Raw genomic sequence first — 11,295 nt, 5'->3', positions numbered from 1 at the left:
GCCGCCACGATAACGACCCCCTCGCTCGCTGACGAAAGGTCCCAGCTCATACGCATCCCCACCCGCAGACACACAAAGGTCCAAGACGACGAACCACCCGGAGCGTGCGCAGCGTACTATTTCTTCCCTGTCGCGATCGATTTGGAGTAAGAAAATAGTTTACGCCATAAAGAAAAGCGGAAAAACAAAGGCAAAAGCCCCCCGTCCTTCCCCAGCCTGCTTTCGAATCCACACCACCAATCGCCCTCTTCTTCTCCCACCCAGCCCAGTCCCCGCTCCCCTCCCCTACCCCTCCCCGCCGCCTCCTCCATCCCCTTCTAGGGTTAAGGGTTCCATGCGATCTCGCCGCCGCGGCGACGGACGGGAACCCTAGGTAGGAGCGCCTCCTCTCCGTTCGAATCTCGAGTCGTCACCACAAAACAAATGGGCAAGGGCGGGCAGGACGAGGCCGCGCGGCCGGATGGATCCGGTTCCCCCGGGGCCGACCCCGACGTGCCCGTCTTCCCCTTCTGGGCGCGCACCCCGAGCGACTGCCTGGCGGAGCTCGGCGTCTCGGCGGACCGCGGCCTCAGCTCCGACGACGCGGCGGCGCGGCTGCACAAGTACGGGCCCAACGAGCTGGAGCGCCACGCGCCGCCTTCCCTGTGGAAGCTGGTGCTCGAGCAGTTCAACGACACGCTCGTGCGCATCCTCCTCGCCGCCGCCGTCGTCTCCTTCGTGCTCGCGCTCTACGACGGCGCCGAGGGCGGCGAGGTCAGGGCCACCGCCTTCGTCGAGCCGCTCGTCATCTTCCTCATCCTCATCGTCAACGCCGTCGTCGGGGTCTGGCAGGAGAGCAACGCCGAGAAGGCGCTCGAGGCGCTCAAGGAGATCCAGTCCGAGCACGCCACCGTCAAGCGCGACGGCCGCTGGAAGCATGGGCTCCCCGCGCGCGACCTCGTCATCGGAGACATCGTCGAGCTCCGCGTGGGCGACAAGGTCCCCGCCGACATGCGTGTGCTCCAGCTTATCAGCTCTACCCTCCGTGTTGAGCAGGGATCACTCACTGGCGAGACCTCTTCGGTTAACAAGACCAGCCACAAGATTCATCTCGAGGACACAGATATCCAGGGGAAGGAGTGCATGGTCTTTGCTGGCACCACCATTGTCAACGGCAGTGCAGTCTGTGTGGTGACCGGAACTGGCATGGCCACTGAAATAGGCAAGATCCATTCGCAGATCCAGGAGGCATCACAGGAGGAGGATGACACGCCGCTGAAAAAGAAGCTCAATGAGTTCGGTGAGGCGCTCACTGCCATTATTGGAGTGATATGTATCTTGGTTTGGCTCATTAACGTGAAGTATTTCCTTACCTGGGAGTATGTGGATGGGTGGCCGGCGAATTTTAAGTTCTCATTCGAGAAGTGCACATATTACTTTGAGATTGCAGTGGCACTGGCTGTTGCTGCCATTCCAGAGGGCCTGCCTGCTGTGATCACCACATGCTTGGCACTAGGCACCAGGAAGATGGCTCAGAAGAATGCACTTGTGAGAAAGTTACCCAGTGTTGAGACATTAGGTTGCACAACAGTGATTTGCTCCGATAAGACAGGAACCCTGACCACCAACCAGATGTCAGCGGTGAGGCTTGTGGCAATTGGGAGGTGGCCTGATACACTTAGGAACTTTAAGGTTGATGGAACCACTTATGATCCAAGTGATGGCAAGATACATGACTGGCCAACTTTGAACATGGATGATAACCTCCAGATGATTGCGAAGATAGCTGCACTCTGCAATGATGCAAGTATTGCACACTCTGAGCATCAGTATGTTGCTACTGGGATGCCCACAGAGGCTGCATTAAAGGTATGATTTGTTAATGAACCAAGATATATACATATGTTGCATGTTGCTTCTACTTGCCAATTCTACACTCTAATTTGAATGCTTTTTAAGACGACACTGTCTCTATTTCATTAACTCACGGTAATTTTATCACTTGTACTGTTGAGTGATTGTATTATGCACGTGCTAGGTTTTGGTCGAGAAAATGGGGCTCCCTGGTGGATATACCCCATCTCTGGATTCATCCGATTTGCTAAGTATGTTGATTTCTTTTGTAAAATTATATAGTCTGATTGCATTATTAGCTTTTTATGTAGACAGAAAATATCTGACATAATTTGTGTATCTATGTTGTTTGAAGGGTGCTGTCAATGGTGGAACAACGATGCTAAAAGAGTAGGGACTCTGGAATTTGATCGCACTAGAAAATCAATGGGAGTTATTGTGAAAAAAGCAGAGACTGGAAAGAATTTGCTGCTTGTGAAGGTATTTGGAATAATTCATATCGCTTAGTTCTGTTGTGGATTATCATATGTTGCACTTCTGTATTTCAAGTTGTCTAGTGTGTACAAATATTATTTTTCTGGAATTTGGCTTACTAACATTTTATTCTTTGTAACGCTGGAAATAACATACCATATATTGTCATTGTCCACCGTACCAGTTTTTGTGCCTTCCTTTTCTCTTGAAACTAGGGCTCATCTTTGCCATATAGGCAAATGTTAATTCTCTTTAACTAGTTATCAATGCATATTTACTTTCTTTCAGTCAGTTGGTTATAGATTCAGCTACAATGTGGCATTGAGTTTCTTATTTGCTTCTGTGAGTAGCAAGTACCATGTATTCATGTCATATTGCCGCTTCCAATGTTTCTGGTCATGTCATTTTCTCTCCTACGAATATTTATGGTAAAAGTATACTCTTGCAGGGAGCAGTAGAAAATTTGCTAGAGAGAAGTGCCTATATTCAGTTGCTCGATGGATCCGTCGTGCTCTTGGATGAGGGTGCCAAGGCACTCGTATTGTCAACACTTCGTGAAATGTCTGGCAGTGCATTGCGCTGTTTGGGCTTTGCATACAAGGAAGATCTGGCAGACTTTGCAACATATGATGGAGAAGAGCATCCCGCTCACAAATATCTACTTGATCCTGCATACTACTCTTCCATAGAGAGTAATCTGATATTCTGTGGTTTTGTTGGTCTGAGGGTGAGACCTTCTCACTCCATGGAAATTCTGTAAATAAATATGCGGTCCTAATTCGGAAACTGCATGTGTCTTTAACATCATTATTACTATACTACCACAGGATCCTCCACGAGAAGAAGTCCACAAAGCAATTGAAGATTGCAGGGCTGCTGGTATACGTGTTATGGTGATAACAGGTGATAACAAAGAAACAGCTGAGGCAATATGCCGTGAGATTGGGGTTTTTGGTCCCAGTGAAAACATTAGCTCAAAGAGCTTTGCAGGGAAGGAATTTATGGCTCTTCCTGATAGAAAGAAGATTTTGAGGCAAACAGGTGGCCTTCTCTTCTCAAGAGCAGAGCCAAAACATAAGCAGGAAATTGTTAGGCTGCTCAAAGAAGATGGTGAAGTTGTTGCAATGACTGGTGATGGAGTGAATGATGCACCGGCTCTGAAATTAGCTGATATTGGAATCGCGATGGGCATTACAGGGACTGAGGTCTGCCTTCTTTCTCTTCTTTAAATCAGTCGTTCTTTTTAGTTCTATTTTTAAGATCAATTCCTATTTTGTGTAAATCATTGTTAGCTTATTTGGTTATTTCCATAGAAAAATGTCACCTTCTGACATCTCAAGAGTACGGTTTTAGGCTGCACCTAATCACTTTACATGTGCAATTGAATCCATTTTGTTAGTGTCTGATTGTCTTCTATCACTTAAGGTGCTTCTACTTGCAATTATTATTATTATCATTATTGTTTAGCGTTTGCTATAGTTGTTTTATGTAATGTTTGCTGCAACATCACAATGATCTGTTACTCATCAACCCCTAAGGCTACTTTACTGCTGAATAATCCATGTTAGTAACACTCAAGATACACAAAATAAGTCTGCGATAATGATATGATTCCTATTGCCTTCATTAGATTTTCATTGCTTTTTCATTCACCTTTCTGTTTTGATTTAATGGTGCTCCCTGTCCTGCCTCTACTGTATCCTTTTTGTGAAATGTGTTACTCATGATGACCTTCTGTGAATGCATGCTATGTTTGTTAACATGGTGTGGATAGAACCCTAACTTAATGAAAGGTATAAATCGACACGTATTCATGCATTGCGGGCATGAGCAGAGATGAAAACAACAAAGACGACATAATGGTGAAAAATCTGTTTCACTTGTCTGCCCGGCCAAAGTTTTGGAAGTTGGAACACATTTTTTCTGAGTTCCTAAAGGCGTGTTTTTGTTAGCCGTTCTCACATGCGCAGAGTGGACTTGTGACCTTTTCCCTTTCTCCTTATGATGTGTTAGGTTGCAAAAGAAGCTTCAGATATGGTGCTTGCAGATGATAACTTCAGTACAATTGTCTCAGCTGTTGGTGAAGGAAGGTCCATTTACAACAACATGAAGGCTTTTATAAGGTACATCTTTTTTGCTAGCTATGTTTTAACCATTTCGTTTGCTAATTACTTGAAACATAAAAAACAAATGCAACAAGTTCATATGATCCATGTGGCACTGCAGATATATGATATCTTCGAACATTGGAGAAGTTGCGTCCATATTCCTCACGTCGGCTTTAGGTATCCCAGAAGGCCTCATTCCAGTACAACTTCTGTGGGTCAATCTTGTTACGGATGGCCCTCCTGCAACAGCTTTGGGATTCAATCCACCAGATAAGGATATCATGAAGAAACCTCCTAGAAGAAGTGATGATTCATTAATCACTCCTTGGATCCTGTTCCGCTACATGGTATGTTTTCCTGTATATTGTGCACTTCCTCAAGTATCCTCATCTTAAATCAATTGCTTTGAAGCCCTCACAGTGAATTAATTTACTGTGTTCTACGTAGCTTTTCGGCAATAGTGATTATGGTATATACAGTTTTAAACACCTTATAAAGAGTCAGCACTTCCACAACAAGCATTTCGTTAGTATTTATATCCAGACATTAAAACGAGAGTTCATTCTTAATTAAATCAACTGGGAGATGCTTCTCTAGAGTGTCCCATATATGTCTTGTATCTTCCATGCGAAAACTGTCAATTCTCATAAGTTCTTCAATCTTACTCAAAAGGTCCAATAGTAATAAAGTTGTATACATTGAGGACTTACGAAAATGATTTTTCCCAGCATAGCTTCCACATGATGTGGTCTTTTGGCACATCATTATGACTCTTCTAGCCCTATTGATTTGTGCACTTGCATAGAATATTAATTTATGAATGGATGCAGTTGTACTTATGTTTGAAATTTATGAACATGTGTGTAGGTTATTGGGCTGTATGTTGGGATTGCAACGGTTGGAATCTTTATCATCTGGTACACCCATGGCTCTTTCCTGGGAATTGATCTGGCTAGTGATGGTCACACTCTTGTTTCATACTCCCAGCTCTCAAACTGGGGCCAGTGCCCCTCATGGGAGGGTTTCAATGTGTCATCATTCACAGCAGGGGCAAGGACATTCAACTTTGATGAGAACCCTTGCGATTACTTCCAGGGCGGCAAAATAAAAGCAACAACCCTCTCCCTTTCTGTCTTGGTGTCCATTGAGATGTTCAACTCACTGAATGCCCTGTCTGAGGATGGCAGCCTTCTGAGCATGCCTCCATGGGTGAACCCCTGGCTTCTTCTGGCAATGTCGGTGTCTTTTGGGCTTCATTTCTTGATCCTCTACGTGCCTTTCCTTACCCAAATCTTCGGGATTGTGCCCCTCAGTTTCAATGAATGGCTTTTGGTCGTAGCAGTTGCATTCCCAGTGGTTCTCATCGACGAGGTTCTCAAGTTTGTGGGACGGTGCTTGACAGCTCGGGCCAGAAAGCAATTAGGAAAGCGGAAGGAAGAGTAGAGGGTAGTGATTGAGTATTAGATGGCCACGGGGGAGTAGACGTCTGGTGAGACCCCATTATTTTTCTCGAGATCCGAGGGCACTGCTCTTTGTTGAGCATGAAGGAAGTTAGGGTACTCTATAGAACTCATAATCATGCCTCGAGTTTAACAGACTCATTTATTCGTTTGTAACAAAAATTGGTGTTATGAATGTGCTGGAGATACAGCATGATTTCTTGCCCATTTACTGCAGTAATCTTCACTTATATCCATGAAATATTCTGCCCTGAATGCAGTGACACCTCCTGGTTTATGTATTTTTGTCTCGGCCTTGTTCACATGGCGATTCTGCTTATACTCATCCTGGAGTATAAGCCGCTGCCTCTCTGCCGATCATATACATATCCATGGTGAGGTTACTTTTGTGAAATCAGGAGAATCTGTTCCTCCTTATTGGTACGTTATACATCACTACCTGATATAACTTTCTTCTACGTGAAAGTTTGTACATCGTTTGTCATGTACTACATGCTATAAACACAAAATTGACATATACATGTGCTTCAGCTTGTACAACGTCGACGAAGCATCTTTTGGCTTCACCTGACCTCGTCGCTCTTGATCATCTTCGAGAATACTCCGCTCAGGGACATTCCGTCTAGATCACCCAAGTTGGTGGTCATGGCAGCAGCGTCGGTCGCCATGGTAGCGGCGGACAGGCTACGCTGAACCTCTGGCGTTTTCACGGGCACAGGCGGCGCCGGCGGCAACATGGTGTCGACGTCCGAGCCGTCTGACGACCCCACCTGCAGCTGCAGCGCGAACTCGAGGCACCAGAGCACGTCCCCCATGGTGGGCCGCTCCACCCCGTACTCGGCGAGGCACTTCTCGGCCGTGTCCGCGAGCTTCTTGAGCGACCCCGGCCGTATCGTCCCGGCGATCCTCTGGTCGACGATCTGGTCGAGCCGACCGTTCCTGAGACACGGCGTCGCCCACTCGGCCAGGCTCACCATCTCCCGGGGCAGCGTCGGGTCGATGACCGTGCGGGCGCACAGCACCTCCAGCAGGACCACGCCGAAGGAGTAGACGTCCGACTTCTCCGTCAGCATCTGCCGCCGGAAGTACTCCGGGTCCAGGTACCCGAAGCTGCCCTTCACCTTGGTGCTCACGTGCGTCTTGTCCAGCTCCGGCCCGTTCTTGGACAGCCCGAAGTCGGCCACCTTGGCCATGAAGCTCTCGTCCAGGAGGATGTTGGCCGACTTGACGTCCCGGTGGATGATCGCCTTGGCGGAGCCGGTGTGGAGGTAGTGCAGCCCCCGCGCGGCGCCGATGCAGGCCTCGAGCCTCTGCTCCCACGACAGCGGCGGGAGGCCGGCGCCGTACAGGTGGCTCCGCAGCGTGCCCATGGCCATGTACTCGTACACCAGGATCATCTCCCCGCGCTCGTCGCAGTAGCCGATGAGCGAGACCAGGTGGCGGTGGCGCAGCCGGGACAGCATCTCGATCTCCGTGTGGAACTCGTGCAGCCCCTGCTGCGTCCGCCGGTTGCCGCGCTTCACGGCCACCAGCGTCTCGTCGCGCATCGTGCCCTTGTACACCTTCCCGAACCCGCCCTCGCCGATGACCATCGCCTCGTCGAACCCGCCGGTCGCCTCCTGGAGCGCCGCGAACGGGATCCTGTACCCGGCGCCGGCGCCGTTCTGCCCGAGCAGGACGGTGTTCCCGTTGCTCTTGGAGAAGCTCCGGGAGCGCGAGCGAGAGCCCAGCGCGCTCGCCGAGAAGGGCGACCAGGTGTCGGACGGCTGCTTCTTCTCCGGCTCCCTCCCGCGCAGCGTCCTGAAGGCGATGAATCCGAGCACCATCACCAGCGTGGCCCCGCAGACGGCCGAGCCGGCGATGATCCCGATTTTGACCTTTGAACTGCGCGCGGACGCGGCGGGAGCGCCGGCGCCGGCGCTCCCGACTACCCTCATGATCTCGAGGCCGTTGAGGAAGCCGTCGGGCAACGCGTTGTCCTCGGTCGACGACCCGATGCTCACGGTGATGGCGCCCTTGGCGTCCTTGGCGCCCAGGAGGAAGTCCTTGTACACCGGTATGGACAGCCGGTTGAACGTGTCACGCGAAATCTCGTAGTTTTCGAGCACCACCGACCCGCCGACGTAGACGTTGAAGGCCATTCCCATGGCCGCCTTGCTGACGATGTCGCACCAGTGGAACCGGAGCAGGTAATCCGACCCGGCCGGGGCGTCGAACCTCCAGCTGATGTTGAACTGCACGTTGATGGTGCTGGTCTCGCCCGCCGTGCTCAGCCTCGTCGCCGTCGCGTAGACCTCCGCCGGCGCCGTGTACGCGGAGGAGAGCGCCGACTTCTCGTCGTATTTGATCGTCAAGGGCTTGGCGTCTTTATGCTGCGCTAGGTTGGTGTTGAGCTGGAAGCTCTGGTCCGGCAGCCACGTCCTCCCCAGCGTGTCGTTGCCGGGCGTGATCTTGGGGACGCCCATGTTGATCCGGTGGATCGTCTCCAGCGCCTGCGTCGACAGCCCGGTGTACTGGACGGCCCCGCCCACCATCCTGGCCGTGTCGGCGATGAGCTCGTCGGGGACCGACACGACCTCGATGGCGTTCACGAACGCGAGCTTCCCCGTCGGCGCGAAGGCGATCACCAGCGTGGCACCGGTGACGTTCAGCGAGAACTCCCTGAGCTCCGCCGTGCCGTTCTTGGGCGCGTACCCGTTGACGAGCACCGCGCCCTGCACGGACACGTTGAACGCGGCGTCCGCGGCCATGTCGTAGGACCGGTACGGGAAGGGGAAGAAGTGGAGGCGCACGAAGTGCCGGCCGGGCTGCTTGACGGCGAACGTGTAGGAAGCCGGCGCGGTGAAGACGCGCGCGGACCGGTAAAGCTGCGATTCGCCGGACGGGACGACCGCGGTCAGCGACGTGTTGGCCTCGACGCTCTGCGGCGCGGCCAGCGACTTGGCGGGCAGACGGGCGTCCCCGACGAACGTCCGTCCCGCGGCAACGGTGGCGCTCGCCGACGTGCCGCAGAGGACGAGGTAGGTGTCCGCGGGGGTAAACGCGCCACTGGCTGCGCCGAGCAGCACGGACGCGACGAGGAGCCGCACGAGCATGTCAGGAACCGGCGGCATGGTGCAAGAATTCCGGCCAAAGCATCGGCGATCGGCACGGGGCACTAGAAGGAGGCCACGGAGGTCTTCATCGACAGGGATGGCGGCACAAACCAGAGAGCATCACCAGAGTGCACGATTGCTTTTGTAGAGGTGGTGTTGAGAGTTGACACTTGCTGCTTGAAACGAGATGAGCAGAGGGAGTTAGCGACTGCTGCTAATACCCACAGGAAGGACAGTGAATCGATGCTTGGTTTTGACGAGCTCTTGGATGTGGTGGGGGTATTTGATTAGCTGGGGAGCACTGCGTATTGCGGTGTCATTTTCTCAGGATCTCATCTCAGGTGGAGAGATAGGCTTGAATTTCATATATTATCGGGAGCTTTTTCCTTGTTTGCGGGGGAATTCAGGAGCTTTCTAATGCCGTCATTTTCTTGGTTTACAGATTGTCTGGCATATATTCGATTCGGTAAATTTCTCGTGTGATCCTCTCTGAAGAAACGTCAACATGTATATTGTTAAACAAAGACAAGGCGAAAGTTTTTTGCGACGTGTGATGAACGGACCGGGTGCCTCCTAGGTCTCTTTTACTGTCAAGTGTCAACAACTGGGTTCTTATTGTCATGTTCCGTGGCACTAGGAATTACTGTACTGTAGTACCAACACTGAGGCCAGAGAAAAGGTTCGACGAGAGCAGCAGGCACCTTTTCTGTTGTGGCCTCCCGGGACATGTCAAATCCCACGGTGACACACTCGCAGATGAAAACGACTGCGAGGAAAATCCACGCATTTTGTCGTGTGAATCGTGTGGCCCTTTGTTTAGAAACGTAAAGGGGAACGATTTGTTCCCTCGACCATTGTGCTGTGGCTCGGCTCGGTGGGAAGGAAAGGGCCGAGGAAGTCTCCAACCACCTCCGTCGACCACCGCACGCGACCGGAGCAGCCGTCGTTTTCGTACCACCGTCGTGCGCGCCACCACGACCGGGCGCAATTCGTACATTCCTTTTCTTTTCCCGGCCGGTGGTGTATGTACGCGTCTCGGGCGCTTACTGGACAGCACTCCTGCTGAGATGACCAACATTCAGTCTCATCTCTGGATTTTGCAAGGGAAAACGTATACTCCAGCGCAAGTGTGAGACACTAGTACAGTGTGAACAACTTGATCTCGTACGATGGCGGCGTCACTGCGGATTAGAAGATCATCATCAAGGCGATCAAGATGGTATGTTCCTGTACTCCTGTACACGCAGGTGTAGGGACGCTGCCATCGTGTTCGTGTACGTAGGAGACAGAAAGGGGGATGCACGGGGTGGGCATCCATCTACCACACGGCAGGATAATGTTGCAAGTAGAGGCATGATTGGCATCGCCGTCGCCGTCGATACGGTACGCGTCGGCGCGGCGACGGAAGCATGCATCGCATTCGAGGGCCAGCTGTGTGCTACAGCTGCATGCAGCGCCCCCGGGTTGACCCGATCGCTTTGGGGAGGGAAGGAGCGAACCAACGGCTGGAGGTGGAGGTGGGGATGAGCGTGGCGGAGAGGGACGGGTTACGCGGTGCCGGTCCAGCCCGTTTCCCTTGACCCGGCCCCTCCACGGCGTACTTGAATATTAGGTACTGGATCGCGTACGTGCGCGCTCCTGTTTTCTTTGGAGATGTGGTCGCCTAATAATGAGTTCGTGTTCGATTGCTTGCGTTGGTGATCGAGTTGATGAATGTTGGCTTGGTCTTTCCGGAGTGCACGGCTCCACGTTGTGGGACGCCATGTCGCCGTCTCTCTAACAACCAACACAAAACAGAGTTGGTGACCCGCAGAAATGGAAAAAACAAAAAGAGTTGATCAAGTGAGCTGTTACATCGGGGATGCGTGTAGGAACGTGGTTACTAGGAAGGAGTATAATACTCTCAGGTCGGATGACCATGGGACAAGTGGCACATTTTTTTCTTCAAGCTTTTCGAAATTGGAATTCTTGTTTGGGGAGAGCGGCAGCTCCAACGCTCACTTGTAAATTTGCTCTCGTATCCATCTGCGGGCAGAGACCAGTCTACGGACATGAATTCAACATACATTTCAAATTAAGTTTCAACTAAGCAGACAAAATTATACAAACACGGTGGATTTTTATATAAACCTGTCGAAATTCATTATATTTCAAACTTTTTTCATAAAAAAGCAGCCGGACCCTTAACCTATCCTACGGCGGTGCCCTCGTTCACTTTCTTTGTATTCCGCATCGACAACCACGTCCTCCACCTACCATCTACATGAACGGCGGCGGGATTCAAGACCCGTGAAGTGAACATGGGAGACATACCGGCCCACTTGG

General features: G+C 51.4%; 2 protein-coding genes across 2 annotated transcripts; one reads left to right on the top strand and one right to left on the bottom strand.

Annotated features, from left to right (window-relative positions):
• The first annotated feature begins 244 nt into the window (after positions 1-244).
• LOC119285322 (calcium-transporting ATPase 4, endoplasmic reticulum-type-like) lies at positions 245-6,082 on the top strand. The gene is made up of 8 exons (XM_037564563.1): positions 245-1,848; positions 2,018-2,084; positions 2,189-2,313; positions 2,756-3,034; positions 3,135-3,512; positions 4,321-4,430; positions 4,534-4,762; positions 5,283-6,082. The coding sequence occupies exons 1-8, from the start codon at positions 424-426 to the stop codon at positions 5,856-5,858; spliced, it is 3,189 nt and encodes a 1,062-aa protein (XP_037420460.1). The 5' UTR covers positions 245-423; the 3' UTR covers positions 5,859-6,082.
• LOC119285323 (receptor-like protein kinase HERK 1) lies at positions 5,992-9,234 on the bottom strand. The gene is made up of 2 exons (XM_037564564.1): positions 6,448-9,234; positions 5,992-6,223 (listed from the first exon to the last, which is right to left on the bottom strand). Exons 1-2 carry the CDS (start codon positions 8,986-8,988, stop codon positions 6,044-6,046), a joined length of 2,721 nt encoding a protein of 906 aa, XP_037420461.1. The 5' UTR covers positions 8,989-9,234; the 3' UTR covers positions 5,992-6,043.
• Between the last annotated feature and the right edge of the window lie 2,061 nt (positions 9,235-11,295).

This window comes from Triticum dicoccoides, chromosome 4A (genome assembly GCF_002162155.2).
Source record: "Triticum dicoccoides isolate Atlit2015 ecotype Zavitan chromosome 4A, WEW_v2.0, whole genome shotgun sequence".
In the NCBI taxonomy this organism is placed as follows: domain Eukaryota; kingdom Viridiplantae; phylum Streptophyta; class Magnoliopsida; order Poales; family Poaceae; genus Triticum; species Triticum dicoccoides.
The sequence above is the reverse complement of the archived record's forward strand: the minus strand, read 5'-3'. Positions and strand labels throughout refer to the sequence as shown.